This window comes from Hermetia illucens, chromosome 6 (genome assembly GCF_905115235.1).
Source record: "Hermetia illucens chromosome 6, iHerIll2.2.curated.20191125, whole genome shotgun sequence".
Classification (NCBI taxonomy): domain Eukaryota; kingdom Metazoa; phylum Arthropoda; class Insecta; order Diptera; family Stratiomyidae; genus Hermetia; species Hermetia illucens.
This window is the reverse complement of record NC_051854.1, coordinates 40042400-40057480: the sequence shown is the minus strand read 5'-3', so window position 1 is coordinate 40057480 and position 15081 is coordinate 40042400. Positions and strand designations below refer to the sequence as shown.

At 44.8% G+C, this 15081-nt stretch overlaps 1 protein-coding gene across 1 annotated transcript in view; it reads right to left on the bottom strand.

Annotated features, from left to right (window-relative positions):
- The window catches only part of LOC119659670 (alpha-tocopherol transfer protein-like), a 35726-nt gene extending 25156 nt beyond the window's left edge, over window positions 1-10570 (bottom strand). The window contains exons 1-2 of the mRNA XM_038067895.1: window positions 10206-10570; window positions 9992-10130 (exon numbers count right to left, since the gene is read on the bottom strand). Coding sequence (XP_037923823.1) covers window positions 9992-10113 — 122 coding nt within the window. The 5' untranslated portion in view covers window positions 10114-10130; window positions 10206-10570. The remainder of the gene's footprint in view (window positions 1-9991; window positions 10131-10205) is intronic.
- Between the last annotated feature and the right edge of the window lie 4511 nt (window positions 10571-15081).

Sequence of the window (15081 nt, the reverse complement as noted above, 5' to 3'; positions counted from 1 at the left end):
TTTATTATATTTCACATCCAGGTAAGGGTGAAGTTATAACAGAAACTTCCGTCTCCAGCCAATCTCGCCCATCTTCGGCTTCCTCTCCACCACGCTCATCAACGTTTGCTGTTCAACAGCCATCTTCATCATACGAGGTGAAAGAAGTGACCACAACCAAATTGGATCGTGGCGCGATGGATCAACGGTTTTCCCCTGAGGGGTTTGCATCGGTAAGTTTAAAGTCCTTACATATTTCTGTTTCAAGAGTCATGGGTTTGTTTTGAAGAAATTGGTGATATTGGATCAGTAAAGGAGACTACTTTCTTCTTCGATAAGAATTCCTCGAGACCGAGGAGCTGCACACTTTTAGATTGCTTTGAAGAGGCTTGTCTTATTTCCCGAGGCAACGTGGTAAAACGGTGCTATGGTGGAACTAAGAACTGTAAAGACTCAGAAACTCAACCAGACGATTTCTAAATCGTGCTTGCCAAATCAATAAGGCTGGAGACTGGTTAAACTTTCGGAACTCACATCATGAATATAAGAGGCTCGTAAAACTTTCGAAACGAGAAGGTGAAAGGCAGACTTCCAGGCTGTATAAAGTCCTTAATAAGGGTGAGTCGGCCAAGTTGGATTCTCTTAGAAAACCGGATGGTATTTTCACGAACTCCGATGTTGAGTCTATACAATCTCTTTTGGAAATACATGACTTCAGGCAAATCAACTTAATATCATTTTCGCTGAAATATCTGGAGAGACTGGTTGAGCGTGGTCGCGAGAGGGCACTAAGATCGCACCCACTAAATGAAAACGAAAATGCTTACCAATGTGGAAACTCCTGTGAGCCAGCTGTCACTCTTTGGTTTCAAAAATAGAGGACGCAACTCTGAAAGGCGAGTACGTGATGGGGGTATTCGTGGACATTGAAGGGGCATTTGACTGTTCACCCTTCCAAATTTCGGTGATGTCGCCAGATAGCATGGCGTTGGTGAAATTTTAATTAAGTCTATCTACGATATGTTAACGCTGAGATTGGTGTATGCTGAAGTGGGTGTTGATCGCTACCCAACGACGGAAGTGACGAGAGCCTGCCTTAAAGGAGGTGTACTTCTGTGGAGTATGTTGATCGACTAATTCATATGTGATCTGTAAAATCTGCTAATACACACTTAAGCTTATGAGGATGACGTGGCTGTGCTAGTTGTTGGTCGGGATCTCAGAACAGTGTGTAGAAACACGTAACGCGCCGTTGATTTGATTGACAGTTGGTGCCGTGGCGTGAACTTTCAGTAAATCTAAATAAAACCACGCTGATATTATTTACAAAAAGGAGGAAGCTGAATTATCTTTGCCTTCCAAAGATGAGCGGTACAACCCTTCAACTCTCCGAAGAAGTGAAATATCTGGGAGTTGTCCTAGACAGGACATTTTTGGAACAAACATGTGGAGGTAAAAATGAAGCGAGGCTTCAGGTAGGAATGTAGATATATGTTATCATGGGGGCGATTTTCGCTTATGCATCCGTAGTGTGGTGAGTTAAGGTGAAACATAAGAGTTTTCACTGTAAACTAGCCATAGCGCAAAGAACTGAATGTCTTGGTATCACCGGTGCCATGAGTTCGACATCCGGCGCAGCTCTAAATGTATGACTTATGCATTGGAAGTGTTATTGGGAGAACAGAATTCAGTTTTCGCAATGCCCTCCGATTCTCGGATCTGCATGCATCTGTTTGGTAGAAGATATGAAGTTATCTTGAAACGAAGAGAAAACTGGGGCGAACCCGCAGAATGCGTGTCAGGATATACTGACGTCTTCTATATCGATGACTCAAAGCAGGAGTCCACCTCTCGAGTAAAAACGAGTAGTGGGGTTTTCCCTTGGGACAAAATACAACATATGTGATCCTAACGGCACCAACCTGTATGATTGACGAGCGTTTGAAGAGCAGGCGCATCGTAATCTGTAACGCCGTAGTCAAGGTGCATTCAGGGCGTTGAGCAGTCCTTAATCGATTAAGCTCAGTTTCCAGATTCTCCGATTCCCGGACCAGAGCCAGCAATTGGGGTGACAGTAACATTCTCTAATGCTGATATCAGGTGGCTGAGCCTTAATGCTGTTAAACACACCAACAATTTCCTGTCAGAACCAAACTAACAAATGGCAAAGCTTATCCTTCGAAAAGCAGGAAGACTTGTAGAAATATTGTTGGCATTCTGAGAGGACATAATTCACCAGCTGGGCATATGTTCAGAGTAGGAATTTTCCAAGATGATACGTGTCCATCCTGTAATGGGGAAGTGCATCACATCCACTAACGAAAATCCTGAGATACATAAACGAATCTGGGATATTCCGTTAGATGGGGAAATCGAGCACAATGAATCAGTAGAGTCTGAGTTCTCAGAGCCTTTGCCCCTTCCCCACCTCAAACACACACTAACAGGTGGAAAAATAAAAGGGACATCTTCATTTTATCTACCGAATGGGCTGAGGATATCGGGGAATACGAAGCGATCTAGAACGGCCTGAAAATCGGAGTGGGTTTTGCGATATAATCAGCTTACTAAGCAACTGAGCGCATATCCCGCAAATGTTATAAGAAGTTGGCGGTCCAGATTATCCAAATGTCTGTTGTCAGTTTGTGGATTCATTTCAGAACGGAAAATCATACTTTGACTAAACAAAACAACTACAGACTTGAACTGACTAAATTGTAAAAATAAAATACCCTGACCGTCATCCCAGCCGTAAGACAATCAGGACAGCATACATTAAAGCCGTAGCTGTGAACACACCTCATATCGATGGTTTATTGGGAAATGTAACCCAAATAAATAAACTTGTTTTCTTATTATCAAAATTATTTGTTTACTTTTATTTTGCTCGAATTGCAGAGATAGATCCATCTTTTTATTGAAACCTTACTATATCCGCAAAATGTCGATTAAAATTCAAAGCAGCAACATGATTTGCATAGTCTAGTCAACAAACAATACCAACCAATGCACAGGCATACCATACTATCAGTTATTCAATTAAACCAGTGACTACAGATGCACACAAGAGCAACGCCCGAACCCACCAATCCGTCAATGACTAAGATACTAGCGAAGAATTTCAAGAGCCTAACGAGAAAAAAACTGAATTCATTAACACCATTATCCAAACGGGTACTGCCAAGAAGATTGCAGCAACATAACAAGCTTAGCTTTCTTTAGCTGGTCAAGGTCGAATGCAAAGTATTCTAATTATCAAACATTTATGAAGTAGAGTACATGCTGACGTGCAACTGATTGACTTAGGCCAGAATAATAAATTTATATAAATTCGTTCTGAATCTAGAAAATAGAATACAGGCGGAACTAGATAATGTAAATGTTTTCATAGGACAAAACCCCCAAAATGGTATTTGTTCTCTGTCCCGGATAAAATTGCGTTGCCGTTGAGTCACGTGTTGGTCCTTATAATAACGGACATCCTACTCACAGTACTTTTCTTTTTCAGTAATGGTGAATAGTGCTTCCTGTGATCTCGAATTAGATTGGTTGGATAGCAATGTTGACCCCAGAGTTACAATGATACAATATCGATATTTTCAGGTTTAGGAGGTGCTTTTGGAATGGAGGCCATAACAGGAGCGGAGTATGTAGCTGTACACTAGGCAATGTTACTGATTGTGCTATTTAGAGCTGGAGAGAAAAAGCTCATCAGGAAATGCGCGACAGTCGTGAAGCAAACGCGTCAAAACCGGAAACTGCAGGAGCTACTGGACCCCATTTCCTTCAACAAGCAAACATGAACAACAGCGGAAAACATACGAAAAAAGCAGCAACTGCACTCCCGCTGAGAACACAGTAAGCGCCAAACGGATCGTAAATAGTCCACTGCAAAACGATCTGGGGAAAAATCAGAAAGAGGAAGACGCGTCGGAAGGAGACTTTATCCAAGTAGTTTTTAGGCCCAAAAAAGAAGGCAAAGAAGAACAACGTCTGTCCAAAAACAAGGATGAACTGAGAACCAGTAACAGTGAAGACGAGGAAATGAGGAATGACTACACCGTCGGCTCTGCTCATTAAGCCAACTGAAGGCGAGACATTTGCGGAAATCCTCAGTGAAATCTGCTACAAGATTAAATGGAAGACAATGGAGCGGAACTGTTCTCCATACAGAAAACAAAGGGAGCGAAGTTCTCGTTGAATTCGGCTCGAAGACGACCAGCAAGGGAACGTTCAGCGAAGCAGTCGTGGCTGCTGAGGGGGAAGGCTCTTGTTTCTAGTCTAGAGCCTACGTGTTTTTAGAAATCCGACACCTTCACTACCTCAGAGAAAAAGTCAAAGTGGAGGAGGACATAAACGGTGAATGTCTAGAGGTAACAAATGCCCCGAAAATATCACTTCTGTGGATGCTCGAGACCAATAACTCGCTGTGGTGGAAGTCGCCGAGCAATATGCGAGGAAATTCAATAATAATAATTGTTAACGCAACAATCCAATTGGACCAGGTCCTGGAAGTGTGTTAGACCACTTCATTCAAGACCGGAACGGTACACTACAGGATTATAGTACCCTATTAGAGGCAATTCAAGGCCCTGGTCCAATATGGATTGTTGCGCCAACGATTATTATTATTATTAGAGGCAATGTGGTCAGCATTGCGTTCGCCGGAGATTATTACCCTGATTTGACTCAGATACAGCTGAGTCGACTGGTATCCGGCTTTTAATCACGATACAAATCCCACTGCCAACAGTGAGATTTAAACCTCTGCGGAAACTCCTTAACAGCGGGAAAATCAAAATTGGATGCGTAGTACGAATGCGAGATTGGATGCGTAACCAAATAATGCTCAGGTGTCTGGACTGTGCTCGTTCGTCAGGAACCTGCAAAAGACCCGACAGGTCAAGTCATCAAGCGAAGACCTGCAACAAAACCGAAAATTGGGTTCTCTGCGAAGATCGTGGCACGTCTGGTGGAAGCATTGCGCACACTGTGGGTTTGGGCGGTGTCCAGTTTTCAGGGCGGAAACAGAAAGGGCTAGGCCGCGACTTGCATAATCTGCATCCTACAAATTAACATGCATTAACGTGCAACTGATCATGAGTTGCTAGTGTAGTTTGTTGTGGAGATAAAATCTGATCTGGTACATCGGCGAGATCAGTGAGCAATGCTGCCTTCACAGGGTCTCGACTTAGCGGGTACCGCTGCGATCTGGTTTTGGGAAGGCATTCGACTTCGTGTTCTTGTTTTCAGCGTTTACCTAACACCGAATGAGACAATACCGGATTTTCGGCGCAGGCTCGTTGCTTTGGGGACGCTGTTTCGAGCAAGGGGGAAAGGGGTGCTTTTGAATGCGGCATGCCCTATCCAGGCTCTAGAAGGAAACGGTTGCCGGAAATGGCAGCGAGAACCGGGCTCCTAGTTTTAAATACCGGATCCACGCCAGCGTAATTAAAGAGTAGATCTACCCCAACGTTCTAGCGTACAGGCTGCGAAGGAAGCATCCTTGATATAACTTTTGCGTCGGAATCTTTCGCACGGTCAGTGGACGGGGGCGGGTTTTAGAAGGCTTCTCGGCAAGTGGCCATCAGTACATCGCGTTCGAAGTGGTTGACGCTACTTGCCGGCGTGCACCAACCTGGCGCTCCTCTTGTCGTCGCGAGGGTGAACATCGAGAAATTCATCGAAGCTCTTGGAATAGGTAGAATCGCGCTGGTGGGCGCTCCTGGGTGGTCGTAAATTCAGTGACAGTGACCAGCAGTCACAAGCCTTCTATGTGCTGGTGGACAGCAGAAATTGCCGACTTACGGAAGGAGCGCCATAAACTCCGCCGTTTGGAAAAGTATTTACATAATTGCGAGGAGGTATACACCATAAAGGCAGAGTATAGATCAGCAAAGGCGAGACTCCGCAACGCGATAAATAAAATCAAAGCTCGCGACTGGCAGAACCTACTCAACGAGATGAATGAGGACCCATGGTGATTTAGTTATAAACTTGCCACCCACAATATCTCCAAGGCAGGTCGAGTTCAAAGCAGGGAAATCAGGAGTAGTACAGGGATCCATCCTACTGTCGGACCTTTAAAGCGCTTCCATGATGGTCTACTAAGATTTGACTTATCACAAGACTCGCACCTGATCGATGACCCAGATGACGTTGCGCCACTTGTTGTCGGACGCACTATTGGGCAGGCGCAAAGCACGGAAGGTGTCGTGGACTGCCTGAAGGAGGGCCCTTTTCCTGGTGAGGCTTGCTTTAATCAGGAAAGGGCAAGGCTGAGCTGCCGGATACGTACAAATCCCTTTTTATGCTTGATGCGACCGGGAAAGTGCTTGAAAAGCTATTCAGGAGTAAACTCGCTGAATGATCCGTGCTGCCGGGCACTTATTCCTAACGCAGTTCGGGTTCAGAGCGGGTAGATTTACGGTGGATTCTGACAGCAGCTAATCTTGATGGATAGTACTCCTAATAACTATTGATGTCAGACATTCCGTAAGATAGCCAGATATGCTGGGCATATAAAAAAACCTCATTCCACGTGCGGAGCTATCTCTTTCGGATATTGTGGAATTATCTGAGAGACTCCCTGCTCCATGAGAGGGCCAGAGGATAATGGAGGTCATTTCGGGAGTAGCACAGGGATCCACCCTAGGATCGGACCTTTAGACCGTTTCCTATGGTAGTCTGCTAATTCTTGACTTGCCAGAAGAGTCACGTCTGGTTGGTGATGCAGATGACGTTATGCCACTTGTTGCTGGATGCACTGTTGTTGGACGAAAAGTAGATTTGGCATAGATGATTGCTCGTGGTTTCAGCTTTGCGCTGGAAATTCCGACCCGGCCTCCCATATCGATTGACAAGTTAACTATAGAATTTAAACCAGCGGTTAAATACCTTGGTTTAATGTTTGACCCGAAGATGGGCTCCGTCAAGCAAATCAAAGCAGCAGCGGACAGGGCTAGAGTCTCGGCCTTGAGTCGACTACTGACAAATGTTGTAGGCCCTATATCGACCAGGAGACGTCCTCTTTTGGGAGCAATGCCCAGCGGCTGATACATAGTGCAGAGACGTGAAGTTTTGCGAGTAGCGTCTGCTTATCGCACTGTGTCAGAATCGGCTGTCATGGTGATCGCAGGGGTGACCCTCATTGCCCTCCTTGCTAAGCAACTTAAAGCCATCTACAGCCGCAAGAGCGAATATTTAAAAGAGGTGGTTCCCCGTGAAAAATATCAACGAACGTCACTTACCAAGTGGTAAATATTTTGGATGGACTGGGCGGCTCATCGACCATTTAGATTCGTGGTTGAACCGAAAGTATAATTATTTCCTTACTCAACTTTTAAGCAGGCGCTGAGGTGTTCAGTCTTACCTGCACAAAATTGGGAAGATTGGAAACATTGTGTAATTTCTAATGGAGTGGCGGGCGACGCCGAACACATCTTTTCTTCTTGTGAAAGGTGGAATGGCTTTCATCAGCAGCTTTATGTAGACACAGGGGAGCTCTCATCAGACAACATTGTCAGAGGTTCGGGCTCTTTTTGTTGTGAAGAAGATTGAGCTCCACCGGTGGAAGAATCGAATGGGTGAACTAACAACTCCCTTCCTCCTCTCCTCACCCGTTGGTGGAAGGACCTTCCTGAATAGTTAGCCCAACAACTGGATCCGGGCTAGTTCTCTGATGGCATCGAGGTGTTACCAACTGGTAGTCTAACGGCGTACTGTTCTTACAGTCCAACAATCTCTGCGTAAAAACATTCACGCACCTTACTCTCAAAAAAGTATGCTATTGTTAAGAGAAAAAGTGTGCAATTTTGGACTGACCTAGTTGTCTGGTGGCGCCATTTACCAAACACATGGATCAGTCCAGGAAAATCAGCAACAGATCAGATTTTCTCTCTGCGGCAACGATGCAAAAACTTTTGGAATATGGACAACAGTTGCACCATCTATTCATCGACTTTAAAGCCGCCTATGATAGCATAGCCAGGGAAAAATTGTACACGGCCATGAGGGAATTCGGTATCCCGACGAAATTGATAAGACTGACTAGGCTGACCCTGACCTATGTGCGAGGCCATACAAAAACAGCAGGATCACTCTCAAGACCATTCGACATCAACAACGGTCCACGACAAGCGGATGCCCTATCATGCGTCCTCTTTAACCTGGTCCTGGAGAAAGTGATCCATAATGCTGAGGTAAATGCAAGAGGTACGATCCTCGTTAAGTCCACCCAACTATTGGCCTATGCTGACGATATCGACATAATGGGAAGGATGACGGGAGACGTTCAAAGCTCTTACTGTACAAGACAATGATCTCTCCAGTCCTCATGTTTTCCTCGGAGACTTGGGTTCTTAGCAAGAAAAATTGCGAACTCTTGGTCGCGTTCAATAGAAGAATCCTCCGAATGCCCCCTACATGAGAATGGACAATTCCGTAGCCTACATAACGACGAAATCTATGAGCCATACAATGACCGTCTGGTTGTAGATAAAATCGTACTCAATAGGTTACGGTGGGCGGATCACCTAATCCGAAGGATGAGGATGATCCAGCCCGGAAAGTCCATAAGGTAGATATTGCCCCTGGTAGAAAAAGAAGACGAAGCAGAACCTGCCTAAGATGGAGCGATGGCGTAGGTCAGGACGCCAGACAGCTTTTAGGGATATCGAATTGGTCGACCTCGGCACAAAACCGGAATGTCTGGAGTTCCTTATTAAGGCAGGCCTAGACCGGATACTGGTTGTTGCGCGGTTGATGATGATGACCTATATCTACCAGTCTTCTTTTGGAAGCAACGCCCTGCGGCTGATACCATTGACAAGGAGGTGCATCGTGAGCACCTTGCCCAAGTGCAGATAGAGCTTTGCGTGTGGCGTCTGCTTCTCGCACTGTGTCAGAATCGGCTGTGATGGTGATCGCGGGAGTGATCCCTATTGCCCTCCTTGTTAAGGAACTTAAAGCCATTTACACCCACAAGAGAGAATATTTGACAGAGTCGGTTGCCTGTGAAGAACGTCAACGCATACTTACCGAGTGGCAAATATATTGGCAAAATGAGCGAGGAAGTAGATAGACCGCGCAGCTCATCGTTGGGCATGAAAGTTTTCAGTCTTACCTGCACAAGATTGGGAAGGCACGATCTCTAATGGACAACACTGTCACAGAGATGCTGAGGAGCGCAGGCAGATGGAGTCGTATTGTGCATTACGTTCGGGTCTTTCCTGTTACGAAGAAAATTGAGTTCGACCGGTGGAGGGACCTCCTCTCTCCACCTGTTGATGAAGGAATTTTCTGACTTGAAGGCTTCTTAAGCTGGCTAGCCCGAAGTAATATGTCAAACAGTTCCGGACTAGTTTTCTGATGACACCAAGGTGTTTAGTTGGTAGTCCGACGGCGTACCGTTGCCGGAATGCAACATTCTGTGCGTAAAAACATTCACCTACCCTACTCCCAATAAAAGTATGTTATCTTTAGGTGGAAAAGTGTGCAATTGTAGTCTGACCTAGTTGCCTGGTGGCGCAGTAGAAACATGGTCACTTCCACCTTCGTTGAATAAAACGTAAAAAAATTGTTGGTGGAAGTACAAGGTGTTTTCTGCATACATTTGAATTAATAATCGAATTCAAGAATTGTAATACAACCAAACGAAAACAAATGACAACGAATTAACCTAAATTACACTCGAATATTGTAATTATTACAATTACGCAATAAGATGAATCTCATGCATGTACATATGCAGGCTATACTACCTGTCTCTGCGGTTATAGCGGCTTAGAAAACCATTGTTGCTCTCACGTTTGGTACCAAAGAACTACCTCCGCGTCTGAGAGCATGTAGTCAGCTTTGGACCTCTTCACAGATGAAGGTACACCTGCCCTAGTGCAAGTCACGAATATGTTCATAATTGCCGGAGAAAGTGGCGAATTTTATAACGAAATTAGACACAGCTGTCCTCAACAACTAATACGTGTAGGAAGTTACGCAAAGTAGTTATTATTACCAGAAACGAGCAAGACTCCAAGATACAAATTGAACGAGTACGACTAGGTTCATTACAGCTAGTCCCAGGCTCCATTCAGCTGCAAAAGTTGCATGCTGGGGTAACACTTTGGATGCTATCATTAATTTCCGTATAATTTCTGCATAGAAAACATAATCTAAATGAGAATGAAAGTTTTCCAGGCAAAGATTTTGATGAGTTTTCTGCGACATACCTATTCAAATGGTTTTGGGTGAAAGTAAAATCACAACAGTTGCCGCCACTTATTGAACCACAAATCAAGCGAAAAGCTTTCCAAACTTTTAAATGTTACTATCAATCACTCATGGAAATCGGGCACAGAGTTGTCGAGATGAATCATTTAACGGCGATTACTGGTCTTGATTATTGCGTAAAATTCAGTTGCGAGTAACTATCAAAGCGAACTATTGTTTTCAGGTCTACTATATTTAAGTTCACCACGAGCTTAAAATTTTGCGGCTTCTACTGGACGCGATCGCGATCACCAAGCTCGATCCACAGGTGATACCCAACTAAAGAAGAACTCGAAGTGGCGCCCTAAGTCCACCTTTCGCACCTGTGAGATACGAATATCGTATTGGAACTCTGGGGACCCTGCTTGCGTCGTTAGTTGGTGTAACAATCTGTAAAATGGGTTCGTATGTATGTTAGCGACCAAGCAAAGCGAAATTTTGAAAATTTTATTGATCGTTTATTAGATATGGAACTAATTATTGTATCTGCAATGGATTTATGTATATAAAAGTAATATCAAACGAATTTATGTAACTGGTATTATACGAGTAAAGAAAATCTTGAATAGCCCATGCTGGAAGAGCGTGATGTTGCGTACTAAACTGCCAAGTAACTCTTAGATGATTAGGTATTCAACAGTTGTAACGGTTGAAGGTCACTGGGGATGTGTAGATGGTGGAACGCTAATTGTTTACCGAAACGGATTCTGAAGTGGTAAACTTTATATTCTTTGAATATCTAGCATAAAAATAGAAACAATTAAATCTAAGAAAAGCTGGATCAATCGTTAGGTGCGTACTCTTTGCTGTGACTTGGAGCATGGACAGATGGCACATTACTGGTATGTAGTCCAGTTAGTGGCTTGATACCAAGTACATGGACCACCATCATTTTTTTCGAGATTTTTCGGTTAGGTAGTTTCTGAGAATGGGTCTTTGAAGTAATTACCCCATTTCGGACGCTCGTATCCCTGCCCTTTGCAACCAATGTGAATACTAATATCTCCTTCGAAAACTATTTTTCAAAGCCTTTCATTTGATAACCCAGATAAGTGAAAAAAATTGTGCACTCCTCTTTTAGGTGTAATCGTTTCTGAGAAAAATGTTACAGACCGACGGGCGATTTATCCAAAGCGAACCTATATGGCGGTCAGAGGGTAGTATAGGTCCCAGGGCGAAACATGGATTGGTACTCAGGATGGAGCATAAAACCTTGGAAACGCCTTCTGAACCAACACCAACAGCTCTACTACCAAACTCTATCTCCACCTCCACGTGGTGACCGTTGGGAGCTCTTTCTTAACGAAAAGTTGCAGACGGAGAAGGATGAAGGCGAGTCTTCCACGCCTAAAAACGGGACAAAGTGTATCAACTGGTCCTCCAGGTTGGAGGTTGGGTAGGGCTGACAACCCTACACGGAAAACCTACGTTACGAAGCCACGAAAGGAGCCTCGGACAACGGATTAACGATTTGCGCATTTTCTTATGAATCGTGCGCTCCCTGTACAGACCGAATGCTGCTGAGCAGCTAGCCGATTTCCTGTCCCAATATAAGGCTGATGTAACAGCGTTGCAAAAGATGCGATGGACAGGGACCGGTTTCCTGGAGAAGAATCGCTACACCATATATTATAGCGGTCATCCAGTAAACCATGTGCTCGGAATAGGTTTCTTAGTCAGCCAAAAAATGAAACCTGCTGTTATCGGCTTTGAAAATATAAGCGAAAGGCTATGCACTCTGCGTTTGCGAGGGAAGCTTAGAAATATAAGCCTCATAAACGTTCACGCCCCTATAGAGGAGACTGCAAAGTCGGAGAAGGATACCTTCTACGAGGCAGTAGAACGAACCCTCGAAGCCTGTCCCAAGTATGATATCAAAATCATACTTGGAGATTTCAACAGTCAAGTAGGGACGGAGTCCGTATTCAGGCAATATGTCGGCTCCCATAGCTTACATAGAGATGCCAATGATAACGGATTGCGCATTATCCAATTAGCAGTATCGCACGAAATGGTTGTTGGAAATACCTGGTTTGCGCGGAAAGCGGTTCACAAACATACGTGGGCCTCTCGCGACGGGACCACTTTCAACCAAAATGACCACGTGCTAATTGAATGCCGCCACCTCTCAGCTTTGATGAATGTCAGAACATATAGGGGGGCCAATATAGACTCGGACCACTATCTCGTTGGAATGGTGTTCCGAGCTCGAATTACGACACCACCTACAATCCTCTCTGACAATCAGGCGAGAGTGAATACTGAAGCCATCCACAACACAGCCCTCCGCGTCACCTATAAGAGAGAAGTGGATACCGCAATAACTGCAATTAACAGAGGTCCTGGAGATGAAGCATCAACAAATGATTTTCACAACCACCTGAAGAACGTTATCATTGATACGGCCACAAACATACTTGGCCCCAGCCGCAAAAAAGTCGGAACGGCTGGTTTGACAATGAATGTAAGCTAGCAACGGAACGGAAGAATGCTGCATACCGAAAAATGTTCCATTTTCAAAGAACGCGGGCACGCGCAGAGACTTATCACGAACTCCGTCGAGCGGAAAAGCGACTTCACCGACGGAAAAAGGAAGCCTGGGAGTACCAATAAGTCTGTGAACTAGAAAAGTAAAGGGAGCAACCGCACCAGGCGCGGAAGTTTTGCCAACAAGTGAGCAGGATGAAGTTTTATACACCTCGTTGCTCATCCTGCCGAGAGAAAGAGGGAAATCTGATTTCCGACAGAATGGGCATATTGGGGCGATGGGTTAAGTACTTTGATGAGCTACTGAGAAACCAGAACATCGGTGAGTTGGAGGTTCCGCCAACTGAACATGACGGACAAATATTGCCACCACCAAGTTTAGGAGAAACAGTCCGTGCAATTCATCGTCTACTAACACCGGTGCAATGCACACTACCCAACGAGGGTCCCGAAGGGGCTGACTCGTGACTCGCTTCACAACTACCACCTTGGCAGAGCTACGCTCATCACCCCATCGACGTCGACAAAGAGCTGTTAACGGTTCCAGAAACTCCCAGTGTACCCCAACGTGTACCGGTCATTCGTGGTTCGCTCTTCACCGAGAATTTTTCTCAAGGCTACTACTAGGACGCAGATATACTGCTAGCTAAAGGGTCAGAACTACTTACTCGGGCATATCGTGGACGTCATACCCCGCATCGTAAGCGACCCGTTGGAGGTCGCTGACGACCCCTGAGAGATTGACGGATGATTGGAATCTGCTATTGGCCGTTTGTTGAGCTATCCCATCGAATCTCCCATCTGACCATAGATTATGCTCTTTCCTCGCTCTTAATTAACTGCACAGCCGCTTGGGTTGTCGTTCTGCTGATGTAGATTTGTAACAGTTCTTCAGCCAAAATGTTTACCGGCAAGTGCCCGTTTATAATTAACGCTGATATCGTTCGGCAGCCACAAATCAGCTGCATCATCGGATATCGTTCGACAGCCACAAATCACTCTCAGGGCACATAATCTGTATGAGCGTAATGGACTTCTCTTCATTTCCTTAGTCGTTAAAGCTGCAACGCATAACATAGCGACACAAAGTAACACTGAGCTAATGACATAGCAAAGCTCTATTGACGCATTTGGGTCCGCCAATATTTGGCGCCATCCCGATAGTGCTGCCTCTTTTTGACGAACTCTGCATGTATTTTGAATTTGAGTTTACGGTCAAATATCACACTCAATTATTTAACCGCCTTCTTGCTTCTTGCCATCTTGCTTCGTACCCGAATTTTGAGGCATTCCAGGAACTTGCGGCTAGTTATCAAAACCACTCTCACTTCAGTTGAGACACGGTAGTAATTTTTGCCTTTGTCGCTCCCGTACTTTAGCTCCCTGTCTGTAATGTAATTAAACACTATGTTTTTTAGCTACGCTGTGTTCGTCTTTGCGGTGATTTCTTCCCCTTTTTTAGACATCACCACTCTATAGGCTTTGCCCCAACGGTTTACGCCAGCTTCGTTGTAGAAATTTGTGAAGTATCTCCTTTTGCTTTCTTTCATCGATTTCTGCCAATCGTGCCTCAATTGTTTGAATATGGAGAACAGCTCCTGGAAGTCCAATTTTCTCCTCGAATGTTGAACGTTTCTTTGGGCTTGTATACACTTTGCCCTCAGTGTCTTTATTTCTACACTCCACCAGTAGCATAGTGTGCTTATTCTGCTGGAAACTCTTCTTCACTGGGAACTCTTCTCAGCATTGCAGCATCGTACCCGTTGAAAACAGACTGAAGGCGTTGTAGGATGCTTTACTCACTGCCTTCCGTAAACTCACAGGGGGCAGGGTTCCACCTAGTAGGGAGATACCGTGTGATATAATGTGAGACCTATTCAAGAAAAGCCCGAAAATCGTAAGATCTGTTCCGATGCCAAACGCAAAATGAAGGGAAGAAGGAGGGGAGTCTCCCAGAAACTTACCAAAATAAGAGCTGAGTAAACCGGAAACCAAGTAGCGAGATAGTCCTAAAAAACGGACGAACTAAGGAATAATTGAACTGCTCGAATTTATAAAAGGCACGGACAACAGGACTTTGAAAACATATTCAGAATCATAAGTCGCCAGGAACCGATGGAATTATAGCCGCATTAGTTGAATATGGAGGCGACAAGTTACATCAAGTGGTTCATCAAATTATGCTGAAGGTATGGGACAGCGAATCAATGCCTGACGATTGGCAAAGAGGCATTATCTGTCGCATACATAAAAAGGGAGATATCACGTAGTGCAGCAATTATAGAGGTATCACGTTGCTGAATACCATCTATGAGATATTCTCCTCTATCTTGCTGGGCCGGATAGCCC